A 20,827-nucleotide genomic window follows, 5' to 3' on the forward strand; every position below is an offset into this window, starting at 1 on the left:
GTAAGTTGATTTGGATAAAAGCATCTGCTAAACATAAAATATACCTTGGTTGTTTAAATATTTTTTTTCGAAGTTCAATATCAAATAACTCATTAACAAACAGCAAATATTTATTTATCATATTGGCCATTTTGACACCTATATTTTCCCTTTTTTCTGTTTTTTTTTTTTACAGTAAATAACTGTTTTATGCTCGTTTTTATGACTTTTAAATAAAAACATCTCTACCAAGTTTTGTCTCTATTGTCTCTGTACAGGGGGAACAAATTTGGAAGGATTTCTACCTATTAATTTATTTTCCAATTAAATGTTTTAGTTTTTAGTTTGACAAGCATAAAAAAACACTATAAATGTATCCACCCATTAATTGAGTTTATTTTTCCCCCTCTTATTATTATCTCGAGACGCTCTGCTTGGCAGTTAATAATAAGATTATTGATAATATGCTTTTTAATTTTTTTTACAAAAAAACTCATTACATAAATAAATCTGTGGTTGAACTCTGCTGAAAATGGAGGCCTGAACTTCTCAGATTTTACCACTCGTAATTACACAAATATGCATACTACTTTACTCTATCTGATTATTTGTAAGTGTGAACTCGTGAAACTTCCTTTTAAACCAATGTTTCACAAACAGATGCTACCCTTTTTTCCGAAATGTAATCTACAAACACAACTTTTCATCAAACAGCTGTTTTTAACACATTTTGTTTAAATCTTTTCTATCTTTCTTGAGAAATTGTTTTTTCATTGATACAGTTTTGGTGAGCCATCTTTTCAACCATGTTGACATATTCTGCATTCCTCTCTAAATTCCAGTCACTCCTAGTTATGCAGTTATGGATGCGGTCTCCTCTGGTCTAAAAAATGCTTATTAAAAATACATGTCTTTAGCTCTCTCTATATTCATTGGATCCTGTTGATAGTGTAATTGGTCAAATCTGTTTCTCTTTCCACCTTTAGAAATAATAATCGTTGTGTTCGGGCTTATCATAAGGAATATTGTCTCCAGTCCTGCTGTCATTGGTGTTGATGGTCTGTTGTGTGATTTGTTTTGTCAAGGAATATTTTTGGGGAAATAAGCCTTTGTTTTTAACCAACCAAAACCAACAATATTATGTTAGAAAAATAGGAAAGCTGGTCTATATTGGAACGTTTTAATATTTTTAAGCAACTTTAGCTCTATCTTTTTATTTTGTCACTGTTTAATTAATGCATTTATTTGTTTGTTTTACTTTCTATGTTTATTCAATGTATACCCCACAACAAAAAATAGTCAAAGCTCTTCTTCTGCCCTACTACATTAAAACATAGCTGTACTGCCATCTAGTGGTGTGTAAGTATTCAACAAACTTTGAAAAATGCCTCATTATAGCCCTATTCGGACGGGACTAGTTTAACATGGAGAGGTGGGGTAAAGTAATAATTACTAGAGCTTCTCAGTGATTTTAGTCCCGTCCGAATGTGCCATCTCAGTTATCATTACGGATAGTTGGGGGCCTTAAGCACATGGGTCATTTCGCGCAAATTCATCTAAAAGCGCCAAATTTGGCACAGATCTCACTGTGACACAACCTCAGCCTTCCTGGGCCATGGGAAAAAGAGTGCATGGGCAGCTTGGGAGGCAACACCAGATCTCACAGAATCCCTGGTTACCCTCACCTTAGAGCCTAAACAGATCAACAATGACGTCCATGTCCAAAGAGCATATGGTCGTCATCATGTACAGCAAGAGCTGTGGTTCCAGCCGCGTAGATGACATCACCTTTTCTCGAATGGTACCAAGTCTCTCGAGAACCTGCCTCCCACTAATCTCGGAGACGCCATTAAAGCCTGCACCATTCTCCTCCACTGTGGCTGCAAGGCAGCATGTAGAGGGCACCGTAAGTGCTGTAAAGCCGGAGTTCGTTGCACTTCTAGATGTGCATGTGAGGGTGCTTGTACAAACAATGATGGTGGAGACGATGAGAGATCCGGTGATTGTGAGTGATAATCATAATTCATGTGAGAGACCATGAGAATTCACTGTTGTTTTTTTTATGTTATTGCTGTTTTTTTGTTATGCCAAGCAAACCTTTAAGAGTTTTGGACAAATTGACTATATTATTCTTTTACCAATTTGACATGATATAAATATTGCCTTGCAATACATATTGTGTCTTATTCTTTCTTATATGATTACACTTTGAAATGTATTCACCTGTGGTTCACTGAAAAGCATTTCACTTTTATAAGGAAATGAATCAACATTGAGAATAACCTTCAAAGTTGTGGTAAAAAAAAAGGATTTTCAACCACAGTCTTGAAAATAATACAGGTTCCAGACTTACACAAGCATAAATATAAATATGCCAATGAACTTCCTGTGGTCATAGACACCACATCCTCATTTGTAGAGCATTTGGTTCAAGATTTGTAGCCAAAAAATCCTTTTTCGGACAGCGGCCATATTGAATTTAGGGAATTTGGGGGGTCCTAGTATACCCAATCATAAATTTAAGTATTCCTATGGGGTTCCCATGGTCAAAAAAGGTAAAATAGACATCAAGTTTGTATTTGTATCTCGTCTGGTTCAAAATATGCAGCCGAATCCTCTTTCAGGTGGCGGCCATATTGGATTTGGCAGCCATCTTGGTCTCAGGGACCATTGGCTCGGGCGCCCTCGCTAAACCATTTCAGTATGCCTCCAGCTACATCTGTGCCAAGTTTGGTGCTTGTAGATGAATTTGCGCGAATAATGGGGTGTAAGGCTCATACTACAGCCCAAACTGCTTTTTTGGACAGCGGCCATATTGGAATTGGAGGATCAAGGGGTCCAGATATACTGGGTTATAAATATAAACATTCCTATGTGTTTCCCATGATCAATTAAGCTAAAAAAGATATCAAGTTTGTATGTGTAACTAATGTGGTTCAAAAGTTATAGCCGGAACCCTTTTCGGACAGCGGCCATATTGGATTTGGTCGCCATCTTGGCCCTGAGGGTCGCTGGTTCCGGCGCCCTAGCTAAATCATTTCGGTATGACCTGAGCTACATCTGTGCCAAATTTGGTGCTTTTAGATGAATTTGCGCAAAAATGTGCTGAAGGCCCCCAACTAGGACAATGTCAGTAAAGATTACAGCGACTTTTACCTTCAGTAAAAAAGTCCGGAAAAATTTCCTCGGGTAATACGAATCAAATGCAAATAGACCCGCCGTAAATATGTAGGTAAATATTTCGTCATTTCGTGTTTAAAAGTAGTTTACCGCAGTTTTTCAAGTATCGAGAGTGACGCTTGAAAAAGCATTCTGGGACAAGTCTGTGGCAAAACTCAATACAAGTGTTTTCCACATACCATTCAGATCAGACAGAAAATCGAAAGCACTTGTTAGAGGCACGAAACATCTTTTAGCGTTAGGTAAGTGCCTATTACCAACACAATCCAATCTGAAATTAATTAATACATCGTTCGACCACACATAACTGTTACCCCTCCCACTTCTGCTAGTTTTACTGAGATATCTTATCCCGTGCGAATTGGCCATTATAGTACAGACGTCCTGTGGTAAAATTACATTACTCCATCTACCCTTGTAAAGTTAATCCCGTCCGAATTGACCATCGGTGTGAACGATTGAGTCTGTGTTTGCTTGAGTAGGCTAACACTGAAGTATATTGTATCTTGTCTGGTCATTTAAAAAAAAAGAGAAAATTCTCATCCCAAGACGTCATCTGTCTGACGCTTTTGACCATACGTCAACATCCGACGTTTTAGGGTACCCTTTAACGTCAGTCAGATGACGCTATCTAATTACCCCAGACCTAAACCTACCCGCGTCATCTAACCAAAAAAGCGTCAGTCAGATGACGCCCTAGGATCGTCATCTGACTGACGTTAAAGGGTACCCTAAAACGTCGGATGTTGACGTATGGTCAAAACCGTCAGACAGATGACGTCTTGGGATGAGACTGTGTTATCATTTGCATGCCCTTATGTAATATCAAATCCAAATCCATGTTTATTTTTATTTAAAACAATTTTCCCCCACTCTGTTCTATTCCATAAACTATGTTCTAAACAGAATTATATAGGCCTATACAAAAACGATTTTTTTTATTTTGTTGTAATTTTAAAAGTAATGGTGTTAGTTACTTGAAAAAAAAAATCTGATTACGTAACGTGTAATGTGTAAACGTAAACACTGAAAACGGGCCAGCAATTACTTAATATTTTTATTAAAGCTGCAGTCCGTATCTTTTCCTCTTTGTCGCCATCTCTCTGTTCGAAATCTGTAACTGCAGTGATTCGCGGAATTATTATCTTTACGTGGGTTGTAAATCGGCATGAAACAGCGCGGATGAACACAGTGCTTTGAGGCGAGTGCTGCTGTCAGTCACCGCGCTGTGTGGATACTGTCATACAGAATCACAGATTCACTTTTTGAAAGTTTGACCAACATAAGAATTTTCATAAGAAAATGTCTTCTGAACAAGTAAGTAACATCCATTTTTGTTCTGACCAACTAAGGGGGAAAAAGCATTCGACATGATAAGCTTCGTTAGATTTAATCAACGCGATTTACAGCAACCGTGCAAATTATAGCCTACTTTGTTCTCAAATTGTTCATGTTAACAACATCAGCATTGCGTGACTAATGTTAAATTTAATGTGTTTTATGGTTACCTGTGTAGTTCAGAATTCATATTCTCCATAATAGCAAAACGAGAAAGGCACAACAAAGGAAACTCCATAACTGTGTGAATTAAGAAAACGTACTGTTACACGATTGAACTATTGAAATGTCTTACTTGTTCAGCAGAAAAAAAGCCGTCTCTTCTTCCGTTTTGAACCCCTTCAAAACACGGAGTTCACGCACTTTTCAAAAGCCCCGCCGATGTTTAAATCCTTGTGTTCGCATGAGACGGTTTCTTTCTCTTTCTCGAGCCACCTTAAATCCGAAGTACGAAGTCTTTTGGGTTTTATAACTGCTGAATCTCCATTTGACACTGATGATTGTTGTTTGGATCTTTCTGGATGCCATAAGTTTAATCATGTAAAGTGCTGCGAGAAAAGCATACATCTAAACATCTCGTCACGCGCAGTATAGCCGGCTAGCCGAAACTCCTTCTTTATGTGTACGGGTGTGACGTCATGACGCAAAGACATGCTCGAATTTCCCGCGGAAACCCACCAGTACCACTGGAATTAAAATCATTATTACAAGCTAACCGTTTTGAATCTAGCTATGGCAAGCAGATAGTTTTGACCACTGGCAGAATAAGTTTTTTTTAATATAATTATTTTGGATTATTTTTAACTTAAAAAAGTTACGGACTGGAGCTTTAATCAGTGATGCAAATGAATCGCCTTTCAGCAAAATTCACTGGTTTGAGCCACCAAAATCAATGAAAAAGAATAGATGTTTGACGAGCAGTCGGTCAGTGGGCAGTTCAGAGGATCGGGTTCATCTATTACATTACTCTGCTGGATGATGCATAACTTCACCATTCTGCAGGCAAAATGCATACATCACAAAACATTTTGGATCCTGTTTACATGACAAATACAGGTGTAATGGACCTTAGTACAGATGTAAATGGGGCCTGTCTAATATAGGAAAATGGTCATTCCGTGTCAACTTAACCAGAGGTCCCCGGCTAAAATTTTTTTTGATAATTTCTTTTCAGGTGAAAGACATACATAAATGAGAAAGACAACTAAAATATTAAATATCATTGATAAATATATTGAATAATCCAATATTTTGTAGAAGGGGTAAAAAATTACCCTTTCCACCTTTGATTGAAGGCAAATTAAATAACTTTAGAAAGATGGCTGCATCATTATTATTATTATTTTTTTACGCAGAGATTGGTAGGTCTATTAGTAAAATCAGTTGACTTTAGCAATCTTTGTTGGATTATATGCCAACAGTGAAAGTTCAAAATTGGGGAAAAGCACAAGTTTTAAAGATATCTTAATATACTTTTAGATGTTGGTTCTTAAACTTTTCTTTTGGTATCTTCATTTTTAAGGCCCTATATGGTTAATTTCCAAATGTGGGTTCACCGCATACAGTTGATATTTTTTTCTTTCAAAGTGGAAAGTCTGAAGAAGATATTATGATGAAACTAGAAATGTTTAGTTTACCTTTATCAAACAATTGCGTAGAACATTCTTGTCTGAGAACCAAACATATTATTTTTCCAAAGTTTGCATGCCTGTAACTCTAGAAGATTTAAGATATCTTAAAATCCTTTTATATATTCTGGTTCTTAATAAACTTCTCTGTTGCAATCTTCATTTTAAAGGCCCTATATGGTCAAATCCCAGAGATATGGGGATCTCATTTTGATTCTATGTTTAAATTGTTGAATTGCATACCTGTCTGAGTGCCAAAAATGTATTTTCCGAAGTTTGCATGCCTGTTACTCAAGGAGTTTTAAAGTTATCTTAATATAATTTTAGATTCTGGTGCCTAAGAAATGTTTCTTTTGGAGTCAAGGCCCTATGGTTCAGTCCCAGCGATATTGGGATTTTAAAGCAGCTCCATGTCCAAATTGGTTTAATTTTACCCATTTTCAAGGGTCAAAAACCAAATGTGATTTTGTGTTAATCCAGTCATGTCTGTTGACACAGCATATATGCAAATGAGAACCCAGGGTTTAGGAATGTGTGAAATGTCACCTTATTTATTAATTGTTTACTCTGGGTAAAGAATGAGCAGGGCGAAATATTTATAAAGTAAGATAACCCAGGATCCCATTTATCTGGGGTTATTAATTACCCAGGGTGAACTCAACTCAACTCTCAACTCAAAGTTTATTCATAGAGCACTTTTAAAAACAACAAGTGCCAAAGTGTTGTACAAACATAATCAGAAAACAGTAAACACATACAACAAAACAGCTCTCATATCGAGTTAAATGCCAAATAGTAAAAATGAGCCTTGCTCTTGCCCTGCTCTTTAGCCTTGCTCAAGGGACGACCAAAAGCAAACGCTCAGCCGACCTAAGTACTCTTGGGGCATTTGGCTGTATTAAATCACAAAGAGATCTTGGTGCTAGTCGATTTAACGATTTCAAAACTTAAAATCAATTCTACAATGAAAGCCATTGAAGGTAAGCCAATATTGGTGTAATATGTTCTCGATAGCATGTTCCAGCATTCTGTACTATCTGCAAATGTGTTAGGGAGGCCTGGTTAATACCTACATAAAGACCATTACAGTAGTCAAGGTGGGTTGAGATAAAACGTATAACTCTTTCAAAATAATTAAAAGACAGAAAAGAACCCTAGATATAATTACTGAATGAATCTGTTTATCCAGTTTAAAGTCACTTTCCATTATAACTCCCAGTTTTTTTTAAAGTGGGCTTCACATATGGTTTTATAGCACCCAGATCCTGATAAGGTGACTTGCGGCCACAGCTGGGTCCAAATACCATGACTTCTGTTCTCCCTTTATTGAACAACGAAACAAGATGCCATACTTCCTAAAAATTGACCCTAAGGGAAGCATGTATAATGAGAACAGGATAGGCCCAAGAATGGAGCCCTGAGGGACTCCACACGAGTGAGACGCAGAATCAGTGACACAGACTTGGTTCTGGGCGATGAAAAAGACTTGGTCCTGGGTGACGAAACAGACTTGGTGCTCTGAGACGAAACAGATTTGGTGCTGCTGGGCAACGAAACAGACTTGGTATTGTCTGGTGAAGGAGACTGGAGGCTTGACAGAACCAGTGGAGCAGGAAGGGCTCCAGATGGTAATGGAACATCTAAACTGCTGGATGGAGACGGGAGGTGTCTGACCAAGGCGGAGCTGGAGGGATGAGGGAGCCCGGTGGAGCCACAAGGACAATGGTATCTGGTGGAGCCGAGGATGGGAGGAGCCAAGGTGTCGACGGTGGGCTCTGGCATTCGCTTCATGCAGCAGGGTGATTCGGAGTGGGGCTGGTAATGTGGTCCTGAGGAGGGCAGATGGTAAGTGGTGATCCATTAGCACCCACTCCACAAATGTGCGAAATTTTCCCTGTAGAACGTCCACTGGGATGTGTGCCTTGGACTGCTCACTAAGGCTGGTGTAGTAGAAAACACAGAGAGAGAGTGGTCCGGGTAGCAAGTCAGACACGCCAGATTGAGAAAGTCCTGGGTGTGGTCCTACAGTGGACGGTTCCCCTGCTCCAGGCAAAGTATTTGGATACATATATGATCTGACGCATAAGAAAAACAATTGAAAGCAATGGAGTAGGTCTATATAGTGACACCAAGGGCAAAGGGTACCTTAAGCATCTTAAAAGTGACGCTTGGAAGAACTTCTGACTTCTCCCATAATTTTTTTCCGCTTAAACCTCGAACCTTTCATATGATCACCTGCAAGCTTTCATTCATATCTGCCTCTGTCTAATCAACAACTGATAGATAGAATCAAGTCACCACCCTGAATATTTTTCTTTTTCGATAATCTGTATCAATCAGATGCATATCACAATAAATATCTGTCACTACTTCCATTACCTTGCGAATTTAAACTAATGCAGTTTTTTTCTATTACTTGTTTTTGTTTTCTAAATAATCAGGCTCTTTTGACTTACGCCTTTAAGCAACCACTTGATAGCAGCTTGCATAGCGACACAAAACACCCAGACCGATTTAGCAACCACATGCAGCACACTAAAAAAATGCCCAGAATGCTCTAGTCTAGCAACTCCAGCAACGTGATAAAAACCACCCAAAACACTTGAGCAACTGCATGGCAATGTGCTATATAAACAGCAGAGAAATCTCCTGCAACCACCCATGACACATTAGCATTCTGGTGGCAAGTTTTATACAGCTGACTTCATAAAATCTATTTTTTCTTCTTTTTTTAACAACAATAATTAGCTGAGAACAGAACACCCAGATCACTTTCTTGCAGTCTCACACCAGGGTTATTATAGTTAAAAAAACGTTACTTGAAATAAAATAGGCTAACTTAAACAAAAACGGAAATAAAAATTAAAAACTGTATACATAAAAAAACCTAAATAATGCCAAAAAGACAACAAAATTTGACTAAAATTAAAACAAAAACAGAAAAATATTAATAAATCTATAATAGAACAAATTCAATCTATCTAGAATGCATCTTATATTTTCTATCACAGATCTGAAGAAAAAATAATGTTCTGCTATGTTAATAGGCTATTCATTATTTTTAGCTATTTTCTCCCTCTCTCGAACACACACACACACACATGCAAATGCATTGGGTGTCCTGTGGAAAAATCAATGTGTGTGTTCAACTCATTATGCTGTGGTGGCACAGAGTGGAGGAACTGGCACTATGAGTGTTAGCCTTTTCATATGCTTATCCATGAGAGGCACAGATGGCCCCTTTTCCTCACACCCAGGGACCCGCTATTGATTAAGCTTCTGCTATAAACAAAGAAATAATTACATATGAGGAGCTGAAGGAAACTGACACAGAAACTCAGCTATACTATCCCTTCCTGTAAATGCATCTATCAATTAACATCAGCCAAAATGTGAATTTCCGGCTTGCATTTCTAAGTATACATGGCACATTACATTCTGTCACAAAGAGTCAATAAGAAGTGTAAATCACAGCTTCCTGCAATGACCTCATCAAAGGTCATGTTTACATTTCTCTTGTGCAGCAGAACAGTTTTGACATGCACACAGAGAGGTTTTTGTCCGAATATAAACAGCCCTACTTTACTATCTTTAATCCAAGGCAATAGCATAAACGGCTTCAACTTGATGTGAACTTATGCTTATATATATATATAAATATAATAAGCAACAAGAACATTATTACAGTAAATGTTGCTCCAGTTAGACTGGTGGAGTAAGCCGCACTGTATAACTATCTAAATTATTTAGAGATTGTAGGCAGTTAAAAAATTCATGGTACTGGGGGTAACCTACATATGACATATTACTTTAATTTGGGTCACACTAGTGTTCTACAGTGTACAGTAATAAGCAGCATAAGTAATGAACAACATGTATAAAGTCGTGTTTTGTGGAACTGTTTGCTTATGTTTGCTTATGTCAACCAATTGGTGTCAATGTGTATTGATTGCATTTAAATTGTTAACATAGGTTGTTTACCACAGGCTTCATTTTACACAAACCGAAAAACCCCATAAATCTCACATTTGAACATTATTCGCTCTTAAAGTCCCACTTTAGTCAATAATTTTATCCCTTAAAACTTACCTTTGATCACCAAAATGACATATTTAAACGTTGTTTCCTGGAAACGGTGTGCAACGTGGTTTGAGATAACAGGCTTGTTCGACTTGAACCGGCACTGCACAGACCGATCGGGGAATGACATCAAAATGCTGTCTGTGCAGCGCCGGTTCAAGTCGAACACGCCTAACTTTTCTCTTTGGTGGGTAGGTCAAAAATGCCAGCCCAGTAGCACCTCATTGAAGTACACGAGATCCAGGGGGCGGAGTTGGATCCAGATCTAAGGGGTGGAGATGGTAGGATTAGGGGTGGGGTTAGTTAGGGATCAGGGGGCTGAGTCTATGGCTGAGATGGGTAGGTTTAGGTATATGTAAAGTGGGTTAGGTATATTGGGCGATGGTCCTAACTGCAGAACACGAAATCCAACTCCTCCCCCTGGATTTCGTGTTCTGCGGTGAGGACCATTGCCCAATCAGCAGCAACATATATCAAGCGGTATTAAAGAGACAGCTTGCACAATGGCTTCTAGTAAATTCGTTTACAAATGTGTCTGCTGCAGCTCGGTATACGCAACAATTGAAGATATTAGAAGACATGTTGTTGTAAGAGTTTTATAGTAAAAATATAGCATATCAACAGTGATCAGCAATAATGATAAGCCTATAATAGGCCTACTCACAATAAAAAATAATAAGGTCATATATCATGACAGTCTCGGAGGTAAAAAGTGGATTATCCTTCACCTGAAATGTTTGTCTTTTCATCGTGAAATGCGAGGCAAATGTTGGATCACAATATTTAGGAACCACAGTTTCCACAAATCCCTTCACTCGATTGGGATATTCTCTTTTATTCTGGACGGGCATGACTGTAACATCGAGCGTATTTTGCAGTATTAAACACGTATTTATACCGATTTCATCAGGCTCAGAAAATTCTTCAAAAAATACACAAAGAATGGCGTTCTCAGCTGTCATAGTTGCAACTATAAAAAACGTTTTGCAACTTTTTGTCGGGGCTGAACGTAGCCCAGCTCAGAGATCCACTCGTTGACGATCACACGTTGATGTGGTTACAAAGTAGTTTGTGCAAGGGGGTAATCCATCGACCGGAAGTTGAAGCCGGCCGGGTGCCGCCATGTTGTAGCAGAACTTCACTTGCGTTAGCATTTCCATTGACTCCCATTCATTTTTGCGTCACTTTGACAGCGAATAACTTTACATCTGAGGCGTTTAAAGACTCCATTTGTCCATTATTTATTTCTAAAGAAACACGACAATGTATAAAGGGCTCCATTACCTTCTATGTTACACTATGGCCCCGTAGAAACAGATTTAGTAAAAATAGGCTAACGATTGCGTCATAACCACTCGACTCTCTGTCGCGCTGTACAGAAATTACCGTACAGACAGGAGGAGAAGCTCGCAGGCAATCGGGGGGACGTCCCGTCAAGGGAGAAGCCCATAGATAATGAGTCCATAAAAGCAACGGAATACTTACTCCTGCTCACTCACGCCAAAGAACTCTTTGCTCAAGTTCCCCGTCTCTGCAAGATTAACGTTGGCAGTTTTCACGCACAGCTACTAGAAGATTAACGTCTGTCAGACAGGTTGCTCACGTCATCAAGCTTAGTTTGAGTCGGTCTGAGTCTGCGCGTCAGGAACGGAAGTTCTCAAAAATCGCTAAAAGTGGGCTTCAACTGTCTCAACTGAGTTCCAATGAGATCGCTCTGTCCATTTCTTTTACTGTCTATGAGTTTGTGACGTCAGAAACACCAGCCATTTCAAACTGCGTTTTCGAGACTGTCTTTGGTTCACTGCAATTTTAAAGAGAAAATATAGCTGCGAGCAGCGATTGCGGGCCCAAGCCGGTGGCACCGCAACCCCGGTGCCTTTAGTTACCTGCTTTGGCCCTTCATCGCTGCTCGCAGCTATATTTATATATATATATATATATATAAAAGAAGCCGGCGGCACCGCCACCCCGGTGCCTTTAGGGTTATTGTGCACGTCGTGCATAAACGTAACCCCGCTTTGACTGTCGAAAAGAAGTGTGCTGTAGAACTTGCATCAGTGTGGGCTCTGCAAAAGTGCGCATCGAGGGCACATATCAACCACAATGTATGCATGAGCAACCTTCTGAAACCTAAAATGAAAAATGAAACGCCCTACAGACGGTCTCATGGATTTAACGGACACATGAAATAAGCACACAAGAATGAAAATCTGCCGAACGGCTCTGGTAGTTCTGCTTCAGCACTGATGATGTTGTAGGAAAAGTGCACTCTAGTTGGTCTGGATTATTCAGGATTTTTTATTTTATAGAAAAATAAATTATTTATAATTCAGATGAGAATAAAGTTAGTGTTGATTAAAATGAAGGAAAACATTGATTGTATTGATCTCAAATATAGCACGTTAATTTTAAATTCATTTAGGTTCAATTACCAAACATACAATCTTAATTTAATTTAAAGCAAACCATACACTTAAAAGATATGGGTTATATGAATATTTTGGAGAGAAAAAAAAAAAGATATATATATATATATATATATACACACAGACACAGACAGACACACACACAGTTTAAAAGCAAAAGATCTCTCTCTCTATCTCTCACCCTCTCTCTCCTGCGCGCACACACACACACTCCAGCATTGCAATCTTGACATCGCAGCCTGTTCATTATGCTGCGTTCACACCAAACGTGAATAGAGCGAAATTTATCGCTATTTAGACTGAATAGATGATGAAGGAATATTTTGTGTAAAAGCGCCTATTTAAGCCAATCTGTCATTATACTCTTTTGTTGAAGTGTTTTCCATGAAGAATAATAGGCTATTGAACTCACAATTCAAGCAATCGGCCCCAGAAAAGACGCTATTTTTGAAATGAAACTAACGGCTGCACGGGCATTCATAACACACACCGTTCGATCGCGCCCGCGCACCCCTCCCTCTCTCTCTCTCGTGCGCGCACACACACGCACACACACACAATTCAGCGCAGCATTGCAATCTTGACATCGCAGCCTCTTCATTATGCTGCGTTCACACCAAACGCGAATAGAATCATTATACTCTTTTGATGAAGTGTTTTCCATGAAGACTAATAGGCTATTGAACTCACAATTCAAGCAATCAGCCCCAGAGGCGCCAAAGGCGCTAATTTTGAAATGAAACTAACGGCTGCACGGGCATTCATAGTGGTGCGCGTCCACGGCGATGAGCGAGCAGAAGAGCGAACGTTTTTTAGTTCATTCCTACTTCCATAGGAATTCCCTCGAGCGCTCTGCAAGCGCCACCATTATCAATGTCCATGTTTGGACGTCCGTATTTAAAAGCTCTCGGTCCTCAGTCACATACCAAATATGTATATAATTTTGGACACAAGAGGGCAGTATGGCCCTATGTATGAGTTGGTGTTTAAACTAAACTATCACTCGAAGAGTGATATATATATACATATATATATATATGTGTGTGTATATTTATATAAAGATACAGAGAATATTACTTGCTTTACCTGATTAGAATGCTACCTTGAAAAACAATAATTTAAATTAAATCTCACCCAAAAGAGAAATCCCCCTGCCACCTCCCCACACAGGATTGTCCTCAAACAGAGCACTAATCTGTTTATTTTTAAAGGGGTCATATAATGCCATTTTTGTACAAGCTAATATGATTCTTTAGGGTCTAAATTAAAAGTTTGTAATATACTTTAATTAAAAATTAAATATTGTAAGAAAACACTTATTTTACCTGTAGGGGTGTAACGGTACACAAAAATCACGGTTCGGTACGTACCTCGGTTTTAAAGTCACGGTTCGGTACGTTTTCGATACAGCAAAAAGTAAGAAATGCCAGAGAAATTTCCTATTTGTTAAAAGAAAAAATATTTTTTAAATAAGTGTGAGTTTTCCTACATCTTGAAACTTTCAGGTTTATAAATGGGTGTCATCTTTGAAGGATGAACAAATAATGTTTTGGTAATCACATTAAAAATAACATTTAAATATATGAAGAGTTCAGATGCAAAAGCCATTTGAAATTTTCTCCTAGAATTATCATTTTTATCAAGCTTGTATATTTAAGTTCAGTAATTTCACTTAAATGGCAATGAAGATTACCTATTAATTGTCATTTGAGTGAAATTACTGAACTTAAATATACAAGCTTCATAAAAATGATAATTCTAGAAGAAAATTTCAAATGGCTTTTGCATCTGAACTCTTCATATATTTATTTATATAATATTTGAGTTTTGAAGTGCTGGAAAAAGATGTGTGAAGTACTTGAAAGCATTTCATTTCACTATTCCAGCCAAACTGGTTACATTTAGTGTTACTATATTAAATCCATGGTGAATGTTGCTGGTCTGTGGACGTAAAGTATTACTAGTTCATTCACGGCACACTATTTCTCCTGGTGTCCACGTCAGCGCTGTTTGATCTAATAGAGATCTACGGTTAATAACGGAGAAATGTGAATGCTTCTCACTAGATCTCGCAGCGATGTCATTACTTCAGTGGCGAATTCAAATGTTTTCTTCCCTGGATCTCTCAGCGCTGTGAGCTCCAGCATATCAACAATGACCGCGCCGGTCCACGCGGACTATGATTGACAGCTAGCTCACGAGCGAGGGCGGGTCTGTGTTGAAACGCGGCTGTCAATCAACAATCGTGGGAGGGGCGTGCGAGCTTGTGACGTCACAGGCTCGAACGGCTTGATTTGAGGCAGGGGAAAACATATAAGGAGATTAAAACAAAACCACTGGATGGATTTTTATCATTATATGATGGCTGTGTACAGACACTGCCAACACACATTTGAGTACAATCAACTTGTAAAAGTGCATGTACCATTATATGACCCCTTTAAGATACACATTCTACATTGATTAAAAAATAAACATCAAATGTGTTTTTAGTCAGAGTATTATTTTATACAGAAAAAAAAATATGTGTAATTCAGATGAGAATGAGGTTAGTGTTTTAAAATTTTAAGGAAAACAAATATATTGAAATATAGCACATGAATTTTAAATTCATTCAGCTTCAATTACCAATACAATCTTACTTTTATTTAAAGCAAACTATACATTTAAAAGATGGGGGTTATATGCATATTTTGTCATTTAAAAAGAAATACAAAATTGTTATGCAAAAAGACAAGGACTTAGAGATTTCTTTATCCTTTAATGCAGGAAAAATCATACCAGCCACACACACACACATAAACACAGACACCAACCCTCCCTCCACTCCCCTCCCCTCCACTCCCCTCCCCTCCCCTTCCCTCCCCACACAGACACACACACACACACACACAAACACACAGAGAATGGCAGGGGGACAATAAATCCATTCAAACTACAATATCTGACTTTCTGTTGCTCAGAGCTAATGACTTTAAATTAGAAAATTGATCGGCTTGATGAGAACAATATGCGTGGCAAGTTTTGTAACTGTAGGTAAAACGAGCTAAGTTATAACACACTTTATGTGTCCTTTTTTAGTCATAAAATTAATTTCCTCGCCACGACCAAACCGTTCGAGATATCAAAAATCCCTCCGGAATTTAGCATCCTCAATGTCTTGACTTCATGCTGACCGAGTTTGCTTGAAATCCGATCAATTCCCAAGGAGAATTAAATATAATTTCAGGGGTATGCGTTTCCAAACAAACCATGATAGCCGGCTTCCTGTTGGGATGTCGTAAAACTTAGAGCACGAAAGTTGTTCATCCCAATGAGATCTATAAGTGTACCGAGTTTCATATTATTACATGCAAGTGTCTTTGATTTATGGACAAGTGTTCGAATCCCAGTCCAGGGGGCGCTGTCGGTCCGCCCTGCCACGCCCGGGTACCAGCTTCAGTCCGGCCCTGATGGCCGCGGGTTCTGACCCGTGTGCAAAGTTTCAAGAGTTTTAGAGGATGTTAAGGGCCCCAAAAGCCCTCGAAACCTGTATCAACAATAATTAAAAGCATTGTCACTCAAACAGACACATCCCCCTCCCCCCACAGACACAGAGGTACGCAGAGAGAGGGAGAGAGGGACAGAGATTACTCCAAAGCATCCACATTCAAACCAAAATATCTGACTTCCTGTTGTTCGGAACCAAAATCTGTAAATTAGAAAGTTGTCCGGCTTGATCTGAACAATATGCCTACCGAGTTATAAGATTGCAGGTAAAACTATGAAACTAACCATCTCACTTTTGTCAAAAGGTGGCGCTACTGAGTCCCTGCACCACGCCCGTTTCTGAAACTTTGCACATGTCTACTGGCTAATAAATGTGACGTGTCTGTCGAGTTTCATGCAATTTCAAGCATGCTAAGAGTCTCAAAAGCATCAAAAAAGAATTTTAAAGTTTGATGTGTTGCCACGGCAACAGTATCAAAGATATCAAGAATCCATTCACAGGTCTACATCTGGCGTGTGTTTACATTATACAGATGAAGTTTGAAGCAAATTGGGTTAAAATAAGAGGGTGATTTCGAAGCATTTTGAAAGTGACACACTTCCTGCTGCCAGTTGGTGGCGCTATAACTTTGACTCACAATAGTCACATCCATGTGATCGCCCTCTTACAGCGAACACACTGCTGAAGTTTCATTAAGATCAGTTAATGTATGCAGAAGTTATAACACACTTCCTGTTTCACGTTTCTCGCCATAATTTCGTTTCCTCGCCACGGCCAAACCGTTCGAGATATCAAAAATCCCCTCGCAATTTTTCATCCTCAATGTCTTGACTTCATGCTGACCGAGTTTCGTGGCATTTCTTTGAATTCTCTAGGAGAAGTACTTTAAATTCCATTGCATGCGTTTTACAAACAACCCTAAATAGCCGACTTCCTGTTGGGCTGGGGTAAAAAGTAAGAGTATGAAGTATATATGAACTGATGAGATCTATATGTGTACCGAGTTTCATATTCTTACATGCAAGCGTGTTTGATTTTTGGACCAAGTTTTCGGACCCCGTTCCAGGGGGCGCTGTCGAGCCCCCCTGCCACGCCCGGGTACCAGCTTCAGCCCGGCCCTGATGGCCGCGGGTTCTGACCCGCGTGCAAAGTTTCAAGAGTTTTCGGGCACGTTAAGGGCCCCAAAAGTGCCCGAATAGTCGTAAGAAAAATAAAAGAGGAGAAAAAAAAAAATAATCCTTAGGAAAACAATAGGGCCTTCGCCCTTTGGGCTTGGGCCCTAATTACTCAGCAATGGTGTTGAGTTATGAATTTACACATGCTTTGTCTTAAAGCATATTAATAACACCACATAGACATAAACGGCATTAAAAACTTGATTTTCACCACAGGGGGCCTTTAACAAATCATGAAATTAGCTAATATTAACCAAACAAATAGCCTACTACTTTACGTCTTTAATATGTAGTTCAAGTGTATTACAACATAAAAGCACGAACATTTACGGCACAGCCTAGTTTAGGAGGAGGTCATTCCTCATTAACTGTTCAGTCCTCGGGGTTACACCAGATGACGCGGTAAATTCGAAGTCGGCCAGTAGGCGGACAGACGCAGGAGCTGCTCTCAACAAACACCCCTCCCTCCCTCCAGACTGGGTCAAAACAAGCCATCCTCCAGCCAGCAGGCGACGGGAGCAGGGAGAAGCATGGACAGCCGGAGTAACACAGATGTCTTCCCTCCGACAGAGACAGTGAGCGTGAGATTCATCCAACGAATATTCCCCTACTTCACGAGGAGGACAGTACTATAAAGTAATGCGCATACTAAATCCAGTCGAAAGATGAAATGCTTCTCCCGGTACCTGCCTTACATCTTCAGACCACCGAGCAGCCTCCTCTCCTCCAGCTGTCACACTGAGGGTAAGTGACTGTTCTCGCTTCACACTGACAAGTATGTGAGTGGAGATGATGAACTGTTTAAAGTGCAAGCAATAGAGTGTTCTTTATACATAATGTTGTTTGTTGATATTGGATCAGATGACGTTAGGAACGCGGGCTGTGTCTAAAAACGTAGCGAGCGATCTACCTAGACAACATTTTGGGTCACTGAAGGGGCGTTCGCGTCTACATATATGATGCCCTTAGACACAGTGCTAGGTAGGCAGTCTTGTAGATTTTCGAACATACACTGCATAAGTACTGAGTAAAACTAACGAAAAAGGCATATTCAATACAGTGCTAAATGTTTTCCAAATTAACTGGTTTTATTGTTGTAGAAAAAATTCTCAAGGTATAGCAACTGCATGTTTTTACTACTTTCTATGATTACTAGGCAGCCTATAATTTGACACGCAACCACTGCCACAGCTCACACTTTACATTACAGTTCTAATTAGTGTGTGTTTACTTGATTAAGTACTAAGTAAAAGTAATGTGTGCACTGTAAAGTATTTTGACATTTATGCATGTGGCAGAAGTTTTTATCCAAAGAAACTTCCATTTCATTGTCTTTCCTGGTAATTGAACACATGACTTTGCCATTGCTAGTGAACATAATGCAGTGCAATACAATGAGGATTGAGAAATCTACAAATAAATGTTCCTCAAAAGCCTGATGTATCATATTTGATACATACACTTTAACATTTTTTTTTTCTAAAATAAAAAACAAAAAAACAATGCATGGATAATCAAGTTGTTTCAGTCCAGTAAATGGTCATCTTTAAATATTACTAATAATATAAATAGGACCATCAAAATAAAGTGTTACCAAGTTCTTATGTTTACATTAACGCTTTCACAGCAAAAATACGCTTTCCACGACCTGAGGGTGGACGTTTTGATCATGTTCATAATTTAGAGTTAGATGATACAGGCTTTACATCTAAATTGAATATATTTCAGAACTATTATTTAATATTGAATATGATGAATCAGTCTGTTTATTATAGCTTGCGCCTGCCCTGTTGCAATTTAGCAGTTTTACAGCTGATATTTACTCCATAGAGTCTCAATGGAAATGTGGATAAGTTTATCTCCATCTCAATGGATTCTGTATGTCGCACTCTCAGGCTTTTTTTAAAGAATGTAAATCGCAGGTCCGAATTAACTGAACTTTATACGCAACAGAATGTGTCTTCCTGGCAGGACCTTGTGCTTCCAGTCACACGCATTTAGTTCTGTCAGAAATTATTTCTATTGAAACATGTCTCTTTTTTTTTTGTTGACATCCAAAGCAGCTTTAGACTAGATCTTATTCTCAAGTACATCTACATGTAAAGCATTTAGCAGATAATCTTATGCTGAGTGACATTGTACTGCATAGCAGAAAATTCTATAATCTAACTTTAATTTAATTGCATAATGTTTTTTTTTAAACTATAGGTTCAAAAAAGCCAGTTTACCTTGCATGGACGTTTCCTCACTATTTATTGATTGACTGATTTATACAAATATATATATTTAATAAATGTTTAATTGAATCTAATTATATTGAATCTATTTATTTATTTATAATTCAACACTATCACACACACACACACACACACACACACACACACACACACACACACACACACACACACACACACACACACACACACACACACACACACACACACACACACACACACACACACACACACACACACACACACACACTTACCCTTATGGAAGCACAAAATTGCATTTACAATGATGTAGTCTGGACCATATTACCTTCATACCTCTTCTGTGTTACCTATATATAGGACACTATGAACCTAAGGGGGAAATACCTCTTTTCAAACCTTGCTGGTGCAGCAGTAGAGGTACTAATAGATAAACCTCTATAGGGCCCTGTAACAATAAGTGTTGAGTTTCTGCCCGGAAAGAGATTTTTCATTACAAGCCCAGCTCCAATAACAACCTCCTGTAGCCAACATATTGGACATGCAATACCATTCAACACCTGCAGCTACACATCTTTTTCTCCCATCCTCTTCCTTTCACTTGCTGTCTTTCATTTTCCTTTGATTCCTCTTTCATCCAGAAGATGTAAAGTTAAACACTGGACTATCATTACATGCTACACTGTGGTTCTTCAGAGTCTTGTGAAAGATTTCCGTTGGCTGTCTGTCTTCATGCATGATTCTGTGCTCTCATCTCCTGCTGTCTCCATCTGTGTCTGCTGCTCCAGGCCAGATCAATTGAATCTTAAAAGGTTACAGTTCCCTTGCTGGCAGTAATGTATTACAATACTGTATTATATGAAATCCTGTTACCAGTGCCCAGGAGTTAAAGTTTTACAGTAAAGTTAAACAAAAAACGAAATCTATGAGTTCTAAAATGTAAAAGCTTTCAAATATAATATTAAATAATTTTATCCCCCAAACTTTTTTTTTTCATATCAGTATGACAATATTGGCCTTAAAAGTACTTCAGATTGAATAGAAAAAATAGGTATTACCAAAAAAAAATTTGGTATAGGTATTTTTAAAATAGGTTTTTTTTTTAAGGGGTCATCGGATGCCCATTTTCCAAAAGGTGGTATGGTTCTTTAGGGTCTTCATGTAAAGTTTGTAACATACTTTGCTTAACATTCCTCAATGGTTGTGTAAAACAACACCCTTTTTACCCAAGGGGGTAATCCACCAGCCAGAAACTGAAGCTTCGCTTGGGGGCCGCCATTGGCTAGCAAGCCTTCACCTGCTGTTAGCATTCCATTGA

The 20,827-nt window shown here is 38.7% G+C and overlaps 1 protein-coding gene across 1 annotated transcript in view; it reads left to right on the forward strand.

The window, feature by feature from the left end:
- Positions 1-17,761: 17,761 nt before the first annotated feature.
- The window catches only part of LOC130095495 (serine/threonine-protein phosphatase 2A 55 kDa regulatory subunit B beta isoform), a 70,201-nt gene continuing 67,135 nt past the window's right edge, over positions 17,762-20,827 (forward strand). The window contains exon 1 of the mRNA XM_056262241.1: positions 17,762-18,040. Coding sequence (XP_056118216.1) covers positions 17,962-18,040 — 79 coding nt within the window. The 5' untranslated portion in view covers positions 17,762-17,961. The remainder of the gene's footprint in view (positions 18,041-20,827) is intronic.

The sequence above is a fragment of the Rhinichthys klamathensis genome, unplaced genomic scaffold (assembly GCF_029890125.1).
Source record: "Rhinichthys klamathensis goyatoka isolate OS25496 unplaced genomic scaffold, OSU_Roscu_1.1 h1tg000191l_1, whole genome shotgun sequence".
Taxonomy (NCBI): Eukaryota; Metazoa; Chordata; class Actinopteri; order Cypriniformes; family Leuciscidae; genus Rhinichthys; species Rhinichthys klamathensis.